General features: G+C 57.0%; 3 protein-coding genes and 1 non-coding gene across 4 annotated transcripts; 3 read left to right on the top strand and 1 right to left on the bottom strand.

Moving 5' to 3' along the window:
* The first annotated feature begins 1,854 nt into the window (after window positions 1-1,854).
* On the top strand, window positions 1,855-7,268 carry LOC136372497 (prenylcysteine oxidase 1-like). Its single transcript, XM_066337094.1, has 6 exons — window positions 1,855-2,128; window positions 2,876-3,103; window positions 3,794-3,968; window positions 4,289-4,507; window positions 4,657-4,808; window positions 5,197-7,268. The coding sequence occupies exons 1-6, from the start codon at window positions 1,855-1,857 to the stop codon at window positions 5,853-5,855; spliced, it is 1,707 nt and encodes a 568-aa protein (XP_066193191.1). The 3' UTR covers window positions 5,856-7,268.
* Window positions 7,269-7,992: 724 nt separating this feature from the next.
* On the top strand, window positions 7,993-10,330 carry SNRPG (small nuclear ribonucleoprotein polypeptide G). Its single transcript, XM_066337305.1, has 4 exons — window positions 7,993-8,097; window positions 8,351-8,373; window positions 9,258-9,382; window positions 10,161-10,330. Exons 1-4 carry the CDS (start codon window positions 8,066-8,068, stop codon window positions 10,209-10,211), a joined length of 231 nt encoding a protein of 76 aa, XP_066193402.1. The 5' UTR covers window positions 7,993-8,065; the 3' UTR covers window positions 10,212-10,330.
* A 203-nt stretch (window positions 10,331-10,533) lies between these two features.
* On the bottom strand, window positions 10,534-16,327 carry PCYOX1 (prenylcysteine oxidase 1). The gene is made up of 6 exons (XM_066337092.1): window positions 16,054-16,327; window positions 14,634-14,861; window positions 13,770-13,944; window positions 13,239-13,450; window positions 12,952-13,104; window positions 10,534-12,560 (listed from the first exon to the last, which is right to left on the bottom strand). The coding sequence occupies exons 1-6, from the start codon at window positions 16,325-16,327 to the stop codon at window positions 11,902-11,904; spliced, it is 1,701 nt and encodes a 566-aa protein (XP_066193189.1). The 3' UTR covers window positions 10,534-11,901.
* A 145-nt stretch (window positions 16,328-16,472) lies between these two features.
* Window positions 16,473-16,543, top strand: TRNAG-CCC (transfer RNA glycine (anticodon CCC)). Its single transcript has one exon. It is a non-coding gene; the product is annotated as a tRNA-Gly (tRNA).
* The last annotated feature ends 22 nt before the right edge of the window (window positions 16,544-16,565 follow it).

Genomic DNA, 16,565 nt, shown 5'->3' with positions numbered 1-16,565 from the left:
TGGACTGGGGGGCACAGGTAATGGATTTTGGGGCAGAGGGTGTATTTAGAGGGCACACGGTATATTTAAGGGGCACAGGGTGTGTTTAGGGGCACAGGGAATGGATTTTGGGGCACAGGGTGTATTTAGAGGGCACACGGTATATTTAGGGGGCACAGGGTGTGTTTAGGGGCACAGGTAATGGATTTTGGGGCACAGGGTATATTTAGGGGGCACAGGGTGTGTTTAGGGGCACAGGGAATGGATTTTGGGGCACAGGGTGTGTTTAGGGGCACAGGGTATATTTAGGGGGCACAGGGTGTGTTTAGGGGCACAGGGAATGGATTTTGGGGCACAGGGTGTGTTTAGGGGGCAGAGGATATGCAGCAGGAGGGGCAGGGATTGGAGGCTCAGGTCCTGCCCAGGGTCCCGGGAAACAACTTCATTGCTTTATACTGTTTTCTTGGTTATATAGAAATATTTTCACATGTTTTGTTAAAGTCTACGGTACAACACGTTCATTCCGCTTTTATTTTTGTACACTAGAAGGTGTCTACATCAACATATTCATCACATTATTCATATATATTATTGTTATTATATAGTATTAGATAGTCATACGTACACTATATTCACTATAATATATTCATCCTACTATTTCCATGAGCTATACAGCACATAGTTAAATTGAGAAATTAGGTTCTATTAACAGGCAGCTAAAAGGGGTTATAAATTGTGCTATCCTTCAGTAACAATATGTAAAGACTAATACAGAAATGCGAAAGCAAATATTATAGGGTCGATTTAAGCAAATAGTTAATAATGAGGGATTAAAAGCCAAGGGGTTAAAAGCAAAAATTAAAAAAAATTATGTATTAAAATTATTTCATATTAAATTTGTAATTAAATTTAAATTTAAATAATTTTATATTATATATTTAATTTATCTATAAAATTAAAGTATTGATTTTTATTAATATTTAAGATATAATTTTATATAAATTTTATATAGTTTTTTCTATTAAAATAATTAAAAATAAAGGAGGAAAAGGTACATGAGGACACCGAGAAAGGCGGCGCCTTCTACAGGGGCGGGAAAATAAAATCAAAGGAGTTAAACTAAAGTAATTAAAAGGAAAGGAAGTAAAAGACAAGACTTTGGAATACAAGATAAATAAACCCAAAGGGACGCTAAAATTTCCAAACGCAGCGCGGGGATCGAACCGGGAACATCGCTCCTGACCCGGGACAGAACCGGGGATCGAACCGGGAACATCGCTCCTGACCCGGGACAGAACCGGGGATAGAACCGGGGATAGAACCGGGAACACCGCTCCCAGCCGGGGACAGAACCGGGGATAGAACCGCGGATAGAACCGGGAACACCGCTCCGGGCTTCGGGACAGAACTGGGGATAGAACCGGGGATAGAACCGGGGACACCGCTCCCAGCCGGGGACAGAACCGGGGATAGAACCGCGGATTGAACCGGGCTCAGCGCTCCGGGCTCCGGGACAGAACTGGGGATCGAACCGGGGATAGAACCGGGGACACCGCTCCCGAACCGGGGATCGAACCGGGAACACCGCTTCGGGTTCCGGGACAGAACCGGGGATAGAAGCCGGGATAGAACCGGCCTCAGCGCTCCGGGCTTCGGGATAGAACTGAAGATCGAACCGGTGGGGAACACCGCTCCTAACCGGGGATAGACCCGGGCTCAGCGCTCCCGGCCCAGGATAGAACCGGTGATCGAACTGGGAACACAGCTCCTAGCCCGGGATAGAACCGGGGTCAGCGCTCCCGAACCGGGAATCGAACCGGGGTCACCGCTGCCGGCTCCCGGCCCGCCCATCGCCCTCTGCCCTTCTCCGCCGCCATGCCGGGCCTCCGCCGCCTCCTCACGCCGCTGCCGCTGCTGCTGGCCGCGCTCTGCCCGCCCGCCCTCAGCCTCCGCCATGGGCCCGCCAGCATCGGTGCGGACAGCGGGGACACGGCTCCGGCCACGGGACGGAGGGACGGCGGCTGCGGGAGGGGAAAGGGACCGGCCGCCTCTGCTCAAGGGGAGCGGCCCGGGGGCTCCGGGCTGTGCCTGGGGGGGATCGCAGCGGGGAAAGTGTCCGCGGGGGACGGGGGGAGCCTTTGGGGGATCCGTGAGGGGAGGATCCTCTGAGGGCCCTGGAGGGGAGCGGCCATGGAGGGCCTCAGGGATCTGGGAGGGTCAGGGGCTATGGGGAGTGACCCGTGAGGGGTCTGAACTGGGGAGACCCGGGAGGGATCTGGGAGGGTCAGGGGAGCATGAGGGGGATCCTTTGAGGGGATCTGTGGGCGAGGTGCCATGGGGGAACCCCTCAAGGTCCCTGAAGGACAGGGGGGACATGAGGGGAGGTCTATAGAGGGGATCAGGACAGGAGGCCCGTGAGGGATCTGTGAGGGAGTTCCCTTGAGGGGATCAGTGAGGGGATCCATTGAGAGATCTGTCATAAGGGGCCCATAGCAGATCCGTGAGGGGGATCACTGAGGGATCTGTCCAGGGCCCACAGCGGATCCATGAGGGGGATCACTGAGGGATCTGTCCTGGGCCCACAGCGGATCCATGAGGGGATCACTGAGGGATCTGTCCCAGGCCCACAGCGGATCCATGAGGGGATCCATGAGGGATCTGTCCCGGGCCCACAGCGGATCCATGAGGGGATCCATAAGGGATCTGTCCCGGGCCCACAGCGGATCCATGAGGGGATCACTGAGGGATCTGTCCCAGGCCCACAGCGGATCCGTGTGGGGATCACTGAGGGATCTGTCCCAGGCCCCACAGCGGATCCATGAGGGGATCCATGAGGGATCTGCCCCGGGCCCACAGCGGATCCGTGCGGGGCCGGGCTGTGCCGTGGCACCCTGAGCTGACCGTGCCCCTCTCACAGCCGTGGTTGGCGGCGGCATCGGCGGCTCGGCCGCGGCCTATTTCCTGCGGCAGAAGTTCGGGCGCGGCGTGCGGCTGCACGTGCTGGAGAAGGCGGCGCTGGGCGGGCGGCTGCACACGCTGGACATGGAGGGCGCCGCCTTCGAGGCCGGGGGCTCCGTCATCCACCCGCTCAACCTGCACATGAAGCATTTTGTCAAGGAGCTGGGTGAGCGCCGACACCCCGCCCTGGCGTCTCCCGGGCCCAGAATTGTCCCTCGGTCCCAAACTCATCCTCTGGGGGTGCTCTGGGTGCCGCTCTGCTGGGGGACAGCCCTCAAAAGAGCAAGGTTTGGTAGCCCCTGATCCATCCTCAGTGGCCCTTATGTCCTTCTCCAGCAGTCTCCCTTCTATTCCCAATAACCCCATGTCCTTCCCCAGCAGCCCCTCATATCCATCCCCAGTAGCCCACCCTTCTATTCCCAATATCCCCCATATTCTTCCCCGATAGTTCCCCTTCTTTTCCCAGTATCCCCCCACAGACTTCCCTAGTAATCACCTTTCTCCAGTATCCTTCCCCCACAGGCCACTTTCCTCCCCAAACAGCCCCCCATGACCTCCCCCAAGGCCCCTGGGGTACCCCAGCCCCACTCCAGGGAAAGGAAACCCACATCCCAATGGGAATGGTCCTGCCCCTCCCCACAGGTGACCCACTGATGGCATCATAAAGGTCCAGAATTCACCTCCAATCGCTCCCTGGCCCATGATCAAGGGCTAATTCCCCTTGTCATGCCTTGGGCCTCCAATCTGCAATCACTCACCCTTATCAGCACAAAGCCAGCTTATCTCAGGAAGTTAAAATTGAGGGGGAATAATTCTGCCTTTCCCTAAATTCCTTTTTTCTGTCCTCTTCCCAAAGGCCTTTCAAGTGCCTCACCCGAGGTCAGCCCCGCTGGCTTTTACAACGGGGAGGAATTTGTGTTTGAGGAGAGCAGCTGGTCCTTCCTCAACCACCCCAAACTGCTCTGGCACTACGGCCTCAACCCCCTGCGCATGTCCATGTGGGTGGAGGACATCCTGGACAAGTTCATGAGGTGGGTTGGGGCCCTGTGGTGGAAAATCTGGGAGAGGACCTTAAAAGCACCTCATTCCATGGGCAGGGACACATTCCACTGTCCCAGGTTGCTCCAAACTCCATCCAACTCAGCCTTGGACACTTCCAGGGATGGGGCAGCCACAACTTCTGTGGGAAAACTCTGCCAGGGCCTCTCCAGCCTCATAAAACCTCCCAATATCTAACCACAACCTGCTCTCTTTGTCCTGCTGCTCCCACAAAGCCACCCCACGAGATCCCCCCCAGCCCCCAGGGCCACAGAGCTCGTTAACAGAGACCATTTCTTGTCTGCAATTCAAGGATCTACCGGTACCAGATGCACGACTACGCCTTCAGCAGCAACGAGCGCCTGCTGCACGCCCTGGGAGGGGATGACTTCCTCCAGCTGCTCAACCAGACCATCGACGAGGCCATGCAGAAAGCAGGATTCTCCCAGAAATTCATCAACCAGGTGGTTTGCTCCAACCATGAGGTTTGGCTTACGGCCAAGGAGGTCAAGGTCAATGGCTTTGTAGGTCAGTGTTTGGAGGCAGCCTCTTGTCCTGGCTCTTGGGGTTCCTGCTCCCTGGGTTCCAAAACTCTGGATCCCAAAGGGAGTTGATCCCCTTGATTTTGCAGTTTGTTTTTTCAGTGTTTTTCTGCTTTGAAAGCAGTGGTTTTCCTTGCAGGGCATTATCCATGGCCTGGATACAGTCAGGCCTTTGGTCTGTGAAAGGGGGGAACAAACTTGTCTGCTCCGGCCTCATCTACTCCTCCAAGGCCGAGGTTATCCCGGGAACAGTCGTGTCCATAGAGCCCAAAACCAGAGCCAGCCGTGGCGGTGAGTGGGGCTGCAGTTCCCTTCCGTGGGGACGGCCTGGTGACACTGGAGACCGACCTCGGCCCCTTGGGGGTTCCAAAATGACAATTCCTCCCTGGGAGAAGGGTGGGGAGGGCTGGGATGGAATTCCCAGAGGAGCTGTGGCTGCCCCTGGATCCCTGGAAGTGCCCAAGGCCAGGTTGGATGAGGTTTGGGATAGGGGAAGGTGTCCCTGCCATGGAGCTGGATGGGCTTTAATGGTTCCACTCCAAACATTCCACAATTCATGAAAACGGGGCTCAAACCCCAACTGTCCAAATAGAGCCCCAAACGTGGTGGCATTGTGACATGCCAGGGCAGTGGGATCCCCTCCCAGCAGGGGTCAGGGTGACCGAGCTGTTCCCCACAGGGGACCCGGTGAAGCTCTACGAGGTCACCTACAACACGTCCTCGGGGCTGACAGCGGACACCTACGACATCGTGCTCATCGCGGCCCCGCTGGGCCGCAAGTTGGCCAACATCACCTTCCGGAACTTCGACCCTCCCATCCCCGAATTCCCAAATCCCTACCAACAGATCTTCACCACCTTGGTGCACGGGCGTTTGAACGCCTCCTTCTTCGGCTACCACGACCCTCAGGCTTTTAACTTCAGGTCGATTTTCACCACGGACAACCCAAAACTGTTCATCAACAGCCTGAACATAGAGCCCGCCGTGGGCGACACGAGCACGGGTGGGAAGCTGCCGTTGAACCCTGATGTCTGGAAGGTGTTTTCCAATGAAGAGCTCAGCAAGGAGCAGCTCAACCTGCTCTTCTCCTCCTACGACTCGGTGAAGGTGAAGCCGTGGCTGGCGTACCCCGAGTACGGCGCTCCCGAGCGGTTCCCTCCCCTGGTGCTGCACGAGCAGCTGTACTACCTGAACGGGCTGGAGCGCGCGGCCAGCGCCATGGAGATGAGCGCCATCGCCGCCCGCAACGCCGCCCTGCTCGCCTTCCACCGCTGGCACGGCCACGGCGCCCGCCTCGACCAGGAGGACCTGCACCAGAAGCTCAAGACGGAGCTCTGAGAGCCGCCCCCGGCCTTAATTAGCGCTAATGAACTCCGGGCTTCGCCCCTCCCAGGAGGTGTTTTGTGGGACTGTGCGATCCTCGAAGGTGGAACACTTTCAAGATGATCAAGACCTTTAAGATCAAGATCTTCAAGACCATCAAGACCTTCAGAGTCATCAAGACCTTCAGGATCGCAAAGACCTTCAAGACAGCCAATTAACAGCTAAATAATTAATACCTAAGAACATGATTTGCCCCTCCAATGAGGTGTTTCATAAGATGACAGGATTCTTAAAAGTTTAGACTTTCAAGATGATCAAGATCTTCAAGGTCTTCAAGACCATCAAGATAGACAAGACCTTCAGGATCTTCAAGATCTTCAAGACCATCAAGACCTTCAAGACGTCTTAGTTATCATTTATGAACTCTCTACTTTGCCCGTCCGAGGATGTGTTTCAAAGGATCGTGGGATCCTTATCTTTGGAAGATCTTCAAGATTTTCAAGATTTCAAGACCCTCAAGGTCTTTGAGACCATCAGGATCTTCAGGACCTTCAAGATCAGGATCATCAAGACCTTCAGGATCACAAACACCTTCAAGATCAAGACTTTCTAGACAGCCAATTAACATCTAAATAGTTAGTAGCAATGAACATGCTTTGCCCCTCCAAGGAGGTGTTTCACAGGATCATGGGATCCTGAAGGTTGGAAGGTCTTCAAGACCAGCAATATCATCAACACCTTCAAGACCTTCAGGATCTTCAAGACCCTCTAGATCATCAAGATGCCATAATTAACATTAATGAACTCAGCGCTTCACCCCTCCAAGGAGGTGTTTCATGGGATCGTGGGATCCTTAGGGCTGGAAGAGCTTCAAGAAATTCAAGACCCTCAAGGTCATCCAGACCTCCAAGCCCAACCACCAGCCCACCCATGTTCCCCGTTAACGATGTCCCCAAGTGCCATGTCCGTGCGTCATTTGGACACTTCAGGGATGGATGGTGACCCTTCCTGCCAGGACAAACTTCTGCCCAGTGTCTCACCTGGCCCTGCCCCGGTGGCACCTGGGAGCTCTTTGGCCAGCCCAGGAGGGAGCAGGAGCAGGGAAACGTTCCCAAGTCAGCCGGGACATTTTCCTCAAGCACATTCCTCAGTTTCCCCCCAACTCCTCGAGTTGTCCCTGTCTGACATCAGGGAATTGGTTCCAAGTGCCACCTTGACCCCAAATGTCCCCTCCAGGCGGGAATATCCACTCCCTGGCTCTCAGCCCCCTGCCCCAGCTCGTCCAAAGGGGCTGCCCAGGGATTATTGCTCAGGGTGGAGAACCTGGGGAACGGGGAGCTGCCAGGATGGGTGGGCAAGAGGAGGAACCACCCACACCCATCGCTGTGCTGAGGTACGAAGGAGTTAATAAAGAGTTTAACAACCTGAGCATTTTTGAGGAGAAAATCACCCAAAATAGCACAAATTTAACACCCACTTGTTAAGGGAATTGGTGGGGACACTGGTGTGGCAATGGGGACACTGGGGGATGATGGGGACACTGGGGGGTGATGGGGACACTGAGGGGTGATGGGGACACTGGGGGGTGATGGGGACACTGAGGGATGATGGGGTGGGTGCTGAGGGGACACTGCAGGTCAGGGGTGACACCGGGGGTGATGCTTGGGCACAGTGGGGTGAGCCAGGTCTGCGCTGTGCAAGGCCTGGGGTGTGCCCAGAGTGAAGTGTGCATTGCACACGTGTGTGCAAGGGACAGGGTGACACCTGCACGTGTACAGGGGCTGCCTGAGGTGACCCCTGGCCATGCACACTTACACACACACACGGACACACTCAAGCGTACACGCGTGTGCACACAGGGACACACGCTAACACACCAACACGTGTGCACAGGTGGACACACGCAGAACACGTGCACACACTCACACGTGCACACACGCTCCGCACCCGGTGGCGGCCATGCCGCCGTACATCCCCCTGTAGCCGCGCACTCCCCACACCGCCCCGTGCTCTCTGCCCCCGCCATTCCGCTGTCTTTCCCTGTCTGCGCCGCTACTCGGGTGAATACGGTAGCGCTCCGCGGGCTGCCATTGGCTGCCGGGCCGGCGCGCGGGGATGCGGCGGGAAGGCTCGCGAGGCTGCCATTGGCTGGCGCCAGGAGACGCACGGCGCGCTGACGTCAGAGATCGGCGAGCGGCAGAGACGGGCCGGGGGCTGCCATCGCCATGAGCAAAGCGCACCCGCCAGAGCTGAAAAAGTGGGTCTGGGGGCTCCGGAGCTGGGCTGGGGCTGGGCCGGGGGGCTCGGGGAGCCGCGAGGGGTGTGGGGGGAAGCGGGCACGGGAACACCGCGGTGCCGTGCTTGCCGGTGTCCCGGCGTGCACCGCGCGACCCCGGTGTCATGGCGGCGCGGGAGGCGCGGTTCTCCTCGCTGTCATGAGGGGATAATGGAGGGGGATCTCTTGCCCCGTCCGCCCCCGCCGGTGCTGAGCCGGGCCCATCTCGTTACAGGTTCATGGACAAGAAGCTGTCGTGTGAGTTTGGAACCGGTCCCACCGCGATCCCCCTCGCGGTGCCCGGGGACCCCCGCCCGCCCCGATCCCCGTCACGGCCCCGCTGTTGGGGACCCGCCCCCCGACAATGCCGCGTTTGGGGTTTGGGGACCCTCCAGAGCTCCCCTTCCCCGTCACGGCCCCGCTGTGGGGGACCCCTGAGCCCCAGCCCGGTTTGGGACCCCCGCCCACCCCTCACCGTGCCCAGGGAGGAGGTCCCGGTGCTGGGGCTGGTGCTCAGAGCAGCCCACCCCTGACTGATATCAGACCTCACAACTCATTAATTAAAATTCTAATTCGTTCATTTAAACCATAATTCATTAACTTAACTATAATACGAATTGAAGAGTCGCTCTTTTCCTTGCCCCATTAATGGGTTGTGCTTTATCCTCCCATTCACCGCCCCCACTGCTGGTCCTGCTCTTTCCAAGGGGCGGGTTTGGGGTAGAACCCGGCAGATTTGGGGTAAAACCCGGCGGATTTGGGCTAAAACGCAGCAGTTTTGGGAACTCTCCGTGGCTAACACCCCGGGCTCCCCACAGTTTTCCCCTTTTCCTTGCCCCATTATTGGGTTGTGGTTAATCCTTCCCCCATTCATTGCCCCCACTGCGGGTCCTGCTCCTTCCAAGGGGCGGGTTTGGGGTAAAACCCGGCAGATTTGGGGTAAAACCTGGCGGATTTGGGGTAAAACCCGGCGGGTTTGGGGTAGAACCCGGCGGATTTGGGGTAAAACCCGGCAGATTTGGGGTAAAACCCGGCGGGTTTGGGGTAGAACCCATCAGATTTGGGGTAGAACCCGTTGGGTTTGGGGTAGAACCCGTTGTGTTTGGGAGCTCTCCGTGGCTAACGCCCCGGGCTCCCCGCAGTGAAGCTGAACGGCGGCAGGCACGTGCAGGGGATCCTGAGGGGCTTCGACCCCTTCATGAACCTGGTGATCGATGAGTGCGTGGAGATGGCGCCGGGCGGGCAGCAGAACAACATCGGCATGGTGGTGAGTGTCACTGGGAGCACTGGGAGCGTGGTGGTGAGTGTTACTGGGAGCACTGGGAGCGTGGTGGTGAGTGTCACTGGGAGCACTGGGAGCGTGGTGGTGAGTGTCACTGGGAGCACTGGGAGCACTGGATGGATAATGGATGGACCCAAGGGTTGGTGGGAATGGGGCCAAACCCACCTGGGCCCAGGCATCACTGATGTCCCCCAGGTTCAGGATTGGATCCAGCTCGGTTCAATACCTTTATCCATGATCTGGCAAGGGGATCAAGGGGACCCCCAGTGGATTTATGGATGGCACCAAGATGGGGGGACACGGATCTGCTGGAAAAGGGTCTGGAGCTCCAGGAGAGGCTGAGGGAGCGGGGAAAGGGGCTCAGCCTGGAGAAAGGGAGGCTCAGGGGGGACCTTTGGGCTCTGCTCCCAGGGAACAGGGACAGCAGGAGAGGGAACAGCCTCAGGCTGCGCCAGGGGAGGCTCAGGAGGGACAGCAGCAGGAATTTCCCCATGGAAAGGGGGCTCAGGAATGGGAACTGCCCAAGGAAGTTTGGATCCCCATCCCTGGAGGTGGCCAAGGAGCTCTGGGCTGGGGACAAGGTTGGACTCCATGATCCCAGAGGTCCTTTCCACCCTCAGAGATTTTGGGATTCTGTAGAATTTAGGGTTAAAATCAATCTATTTTCATCCTTATGGGGGAATTCCTGCCAATTTGTCAAGGATTTTTGAGGAAATAAACTGCAGGGAAGGAACCCTAACAGCTCTCACCTTCCCCCTTCCAGGTGATCCGAGGGAACAGCATCATCATGCTGGAAGCTTTGGAACGAGTATAAATCTCTGGAAAACCCCAAATCCCAACCCCCTGGTCCCAGTCCCACGTCCACGACACCGCCCACAAGTGTACAATTATTTTGTTTTTGTTATTAAATCAATTTTGTAATGATTGACCTAACTCAAGCTTTTCTCACATCACTTTTTGGCAGCCGGGCGTTAATTCTGTTCCCAGTTCTGGGAAAACTCGTAGAAAATGTTAATTTCTTGAAGTGGGAGTTAAACTTGTGCTATTTTTGGCAGTTTTCTCCTTAAAAATGCTCCGTTTTTTTTAAATTCTTTATTAACATCCTTCGTACCTCAGCACAGCGATGGGTTGTGGGTGGTTCCTCCTCTTGCCCACCCATCCTGGCAGCTCCCCGTTCCCCAGGTTCTCCACCCTGAGCAATAATCCCTGGGCAGCCCCTTTGGACGAGCTGGGGCAGGGGGCTGAGAGCCAGGGAGTGGATATTCCCGCCTGGAGGGGACATTTGGGGTCAAGGTGGCACTTGGAACCAATTCCCTGATGTCAGGACAGGGACAACTCGAGGAGTTGGGGGGGAAACTGAGGAATGTGCTTGAGGAAAATGTCCCGGCTGACTTGGGAACGTTTCCCTGCTCCTGCTCCCTCCTGGGCTGGCCAAAGAGCTCCCAGGTGCCACCGGGGCAGGGCAAGGTGAGACACTGGGCAGAAGTTTGTCCTGGCAGGAAGGGTCACCATCCATCCCTGAAGTGTCCAAATGACACATGGACGTGGCACTTGGGGACATCGTTAACGGGGAACACGGGTGGGTTGGTGGTTGGGCTTGGAGGTCTTGATGATCTAGAAGATCCTGAAGGTCTTGAAGGTTTTCATGATATTGCTGGTCTTGAAGTTCTTGAAGACCTTCCAACCTTCAGGATCTGATGGTCCTGTGAAACACCTCCTTGGAGGGGTGAAGCACTGAGTTCATTAATGTTAATGAATGGTCTTGAAGGTCTTGAAGACCTTAAAGGTCCTGATGATCTTGAAGACCTTCCAACCTTAAGGATCCCATAAAACACCTCCTTGGAGGGGTGAAGTAGAGAGTTCATTAGTGTTAATTATGGCACCTCAAAGGTTGTGATGGTCTTTATGATCTTGATGAATTCATGATCTGGAAAATTTGAAGATCTTCCAGAGTTAAGGATCTCATGATCCTATGAGACACCTCCTTAGAGGGGCAAAGAACAGAGTTCATTAATGTTAATTACAGCATCTTGAAGATCGTGAAGGTCTTGATGATCTTCCAGCCATAGGATCCCATGATCCTATGAGACACCTCCTCAGAGGGGCAAATCAGAGAGTTCATAAATTATAATTAAGACGTCTTGATGGTCATGAAGATCTTGAAGGTCTCGATGATCTTGATCATCTTGAAAGTCTTCCAACTTTTAAGAATCCTGTGATCTTATGAAACACCTCCTTGGAGGGGCAAAGCATGTTCATAGGTATTAATTATTTAGCTGTTAATCGGCTCTCTTGAAGGTCTTGTTCTTGAAGGTCTTTGTCATCCTGAAAGTATTGAAGACCGTAAAGGTCTTGATGGTCTTGAAGACCTTGAAGATCTTGACCTTAAAGGTCTTGATCATCTTGAAAGTGTTCCACCTTCGAGGATCGCACAGTCCCACAAAACACCTCCTGGGAGGGGCGAAGCCCGGAGTTCATTAGCGCTAATTAAGGCCGGGGGGCTCTCAGAGCTCCGTCTTGAGCTTCTGGTGCAGGTCCTCCTGGTCGAGGCGGGCGCCGTGGCCGTGCCAGCGGTGGAAGGCGAGCAGGGCGGCGTTGCGGGCGGCGATGGCGCTCATCTCCATGGCGCTGGCCGCGCGCTCCAGCCCGTTCAGGTAGTACAGCTGCTCGTGCAGCACCAGGGGAGGGAACCGCTCGGGAGCGCCGTACTCGGGGTACGCCAGCCACGGCTTCACCTTCACCGAGTCGTAGGAGGAGAAGAGCAGGTGGAGCTGCTCCTTGGTGAGCTCTTCATTGGAAAACACCTTCCAGACAGCTGACTGCAATGGGAGCTTCCCACCTGTGTCCTTGTCCCCTACAGGGGACACTATACCCAGGCTGTTCACGAACAGTTTTGGGTTGTCCGTGGTGAAAATGGCCCCCAAGTTAAAAGCCTGAGGGTCGTGGTAGCCGAAGAAGGAGGCGTTCAAGCGCCCGTGCACCAAGGTGGTGACAGTTTGGTGGTAGGGATTTGGGAATTCGGGGATGGGAGGGTCGAAGTTCCGGAAGGTGATGTTGGCCAACTTGCGGCCCAGCGGGGCCGCGATGAGCACGATGTCGTAGGTGTCCGCTGTCAGCCCCGAGGACGTGTTGTAGGTGACCTCGTAGAGCTTCACCGGGTCCCCTGTGGGGAACAGCTCGGTCACCCTGACCCCTGCTGGGAGGGGATCCCACTCTCCTGGCATGTCACAATGCCACCACGTTTGGGGCTCTATTTGGACAGTTGGGGTTTGAACCCTGTTTTCATGGAATTGTGGAATGGTTTGGATTGGAACCATTAAAGCCCATCCAGCTCCATGGCAGGGACACCTTCCCCTATCCCAAACCTCATCCAGCCTGGCCTTGGGCACTTCCAGGGATCCAGTGTCAGCCACAGCTTCTCTGGGAATTCCATCCCAGCCCCTCCCCACCCTTCTCCCAGGGAGGAATTGTCATTTTGGAACCCCCAAGGGGCCGAGGTTGGTCTCCAGTGTCACCAGGCCGTCCCCACGGAAGGGAACTGCAGCCCCACTCACCGCCACGGCTGGCTCTGGTTTTGGGCTCTATGGACACGACTGTTCCCGGGATAACCTCGGCCTTGGAGGAGTAGATGAGGCCGGAGCAGACAAGTTTGTTCCCCCCTTTCACAGACCAAAGGCCTGACTGCACCCCAGCTAAAGACACAGCACCTGCAAGGAAACCAAGGGAAAAACAAACTGCAAAACCAGGGGGATCAACATCCTTTTGTGACACAGAGCCTGGAACCCAGGGAGCAGGAACCCCACCACCTCAACAGCTTGAGAGGCTGCCTCCAAACACTCACCTACAAAGCCATTTATGGTGACCCCTTGGCCATAATTCACCCTCATGGCAGGACAAACTACCTCGTTGATGAATTTCTGGGAGAATCCTGCTTTCTGCATGGCCTCGTCGATGGTCTGGTTGAGCAGCTGGAGGAAGTCATCCCCTCCCAGGGCGTGCAGCAGGCGCTCGTTGCTGCTGAAGGCGTAGTCGTGCATCTGGTACCGGTAGATCCTTGAATTGCAGACAAGAAATGGTCTCTGTTAACGAGCTCTGTGGCCCCGGGGGCTGAGGGGATCTCGTGGGGTGGCTTTGTGGGAGCAGCAGGACAAAGAGAGCAGGTTGTGGTTGGATATTGGGGGGTTTTATGAGGCTGGAGAGGCCCTGGCAGAGTTTTCCCACAGAAGTTGTGGCTGCTCCATCCCTGGAAGTGTCCAAGGCCGGGCTGGACGGAGTTTGGAGCAACCTGGGACAGTGGAATGTGTCCCTGCCCATGGAATGAGGGGTTTTTAAGGTCCTCTCCCAGATTTTCCACCACAGGGCCCCAACCCACCTCATGAACTTGTCCAGGATGTCCTCCACCCACATGGACATGCGCAGGGGGTTGAGGCCGTAGTGCCAGAGCAGTTTGAGGAGGTTGATGAAGGACCAGCTGCTCTCCTCAAACACAAATTCCTCCCCGTTGTAAACGCCTGCCAGGCTGCCCTCGGGCGAGGCGACTGAGAGGCCTTTGGGAAAAAGAGTGAAAGAGGTAATTTAGGGAAAGGTGAAATATTTCATCTTAATTTTAGCTTCCTGAGATAAGCTGGCTTTGTGCTGATAAGGGTGAGTGATTGCAGATTGGAGGCCCAAGGCATGACAAGGGGAATTAGCCCTTGATCACGGTCCAGGGAGCGATTGGAGGTGAATTCTGGACCTTTATGATGCCATCAGTGGGTCACCTGTGGGGAGGGGCAGGACCATTCCCATTGGGATGTGGGTTTCCTTTCCCTGGAGTGGGGCTGGGGTACCCCAGGGGCCTTGGGGGAGGTCATGGGGGGCTGTTTGGGGAGGAAAGTGGCCTGTGGGGAAAGGATACTGGAGAAAGGTGATTACTAGGGAAGTCTGTGGGGGGATATTGGGAAAAGAAGGTGAACTATCGGGGAAGAATATGGGGGATATTGGGAGTAGAAGGGTGGGCTACTGGGGATGGATATGAGGGGCTGCTGGGGAATGACATGGGGATATTTGGAATAGAAGGGAGACTGCTGGAGAAGGACGTAAGGGCCACTGAGGATGGATCAGGGGCTACCAAACCTTGCTCTTTTGAGGGCTGTCCCCCAGCAGAGCGGCACCCAGAGCACCCCCAGAGGATGAGTTTGGGACCGAGGGACAATTCTGGGCCCGGGAGACGCCAGGGCGGGGTGTCGGCGCTCACCCAGCTCCTTGACAAAATGCTTCATGTGCAGGTTGAGCGGGTGGATGACGGAGCCCCCGGCCTCGAAGGCGGCGCCCTCCATGTCCAGCGTGTGCAGCCGCCCGCCCAGCGCCGCCTTCTCCAGCACGTGCAGCCGCACGCCGCGCCCGAACTTCTGCCGCAGGAAATAGGCCGCGGCCGAGCCGCCGATGCCGCCGCCAACCACGGCTGTGAGAGGGGCACGGTCAGCTCAGGGTGCCACGGCACAGCCCGGCCCCGCACGGATCCGCTGTGGGCCCGGGACAGATCCCTCATGGATCCCCTCATGGATCTGCTGTGGGCCCGGGACAGATCCCTCATGGATCCCCTCATGGATCTGCTGTGGGCCCGGGACAGATCCCTCATGGATCCCCTCATGGATCCGCTGTGGGCCTGGGACAGATCCCTCATGGATCCCCTCATGGATCCGCTGTGGGCCCGGGACAGATCCCTCTGTGATCCCCCTCATGGATCCGCTGTGGGGCCTGGACAGATCCCTCAGTGATCCCCCTCATGGATCCGCTGTGGGCCCGGGACAGATCCCTCTGTGATCCCCGCATGGATCCGCTGTGGGCCCGGGACAGATCCCTTATGGATCCCCTCATGGATCCGCTGTGGGCCCGGGACAGATCCCTCAGTGATCCCCCTCATTGATCCGCTGTGGGCCCGGGACAGATCCCTCATGGATCCCCTCATGGATCCGCTGTGGGCCCGGGACAGATCCCTCATGGATCCCCTCATGGATCCGCTGTGGGCCCCGGACAGATCCCTCTGTGATCCCCTCATGGATCCGCTGTGGGCCCCTTATGACAGATTCCTCAGTGATCCCCCTCATGGCCCCCTTATGACAAATCCCTCAATGGTTCCCCCTAATGGATCCACTGTGGGCCCGGGACAGATCCCTCATGGATCCCCTCATGGATCCGCTATGGGCCCTGGACAGATCCCTCAGTGATCCCCCTCATGGGCTCCTTATGACAGATCCCTCAATGGATCCCCCTCATGGATCCTTGATGGGCCCCCAGGCCCATCCCTCAAGGGATCCTCTTCACTGATCCCTCATGGGCCCCGACTGATCCCCTCAAGGGAACTCCCTCACAGATCCCTCACGGGCCTCCTGTCCCGATCCCCTCTAGAGACCTCCCCTCATGTTCCCTGCCCCTAAAGTTCCCCTCATGTCCCCCCTGACCTTCAGGGACCTTGAGGGGTTCCCCCATCGCACCTCGCCCACAGATCCCCTCAAAGGATCCCCCTCATGCTCCCCTGACCCTCCCAGATCCCTCCCGGGTCTCCCCAGTTCAGACCCCTCACGGGTCACTCCCCATAGCCCCTGACCCTCCCAGATCCCTGAGGCCCTCCATGGCAGCTCCCCTCCAGGGCCCTCAGAGGATCCTCCCCTCACGGATCCCCCAAAGGCTGCCCCCGTCCCCCGCGGACACTTTCCCCGCTGCGATCCCCCCCAGGCACAGCCCGGAGCCCCCGGGCCGCTCCCCTTGAGCAGAGGCGGCCGGTCCCTTTCCCCTCCCGCAGCCGCCGTCCCTCCGTCCCGTGGCCGGAGCCGTGTCCCCGCTGTCCGCACCGATGCTGGCGGGCCCATGGCGGAGGCTGAGGGCGGGCGGGCAGAGCGCGGCCAGCAGCAGCGGCAGCGGCGTGAGGAGGCGGCGGAGGCCCGGCATGGCGGCGGAGAAGGGCAGAGGGCGATGGGCGGGCCGGGAGCCGGCAGCGGCGTGCCCGGGTCTGGCCCGGTTCGGGAGCTGTGTTCCCGGTGCGATCCCTGGGCTGCGGGATTATGAAGGACACGGTGGGGGCCGTGTACCATCTGCGCCGCTGGTGTAGTGGTATCATGCAAGATTCCCATTCTTGCGACCCGGGTTCGATTCCCGGGCGGCGCACTTAAGTTTTAACGTCCGTTTG

This window comes from Sylvia atricapilla, chromosome 28 (assembly GCF_009819655.1).
Source record: "Sylvia atricapilla isolate bSylAtr1 chromosome 28, bSylAtr1.pri, whole genome shotgun sequence".
NCBI classification, from domain to species: Eukaryota; Metazoa; Chordata; class Aves; order Passeriformes; family Sylviidae; genus Sylvia; species Sylvia atricapilla.
This window is presented reverse-complemented; position numbering and strand designations above follow the sequence as displayed.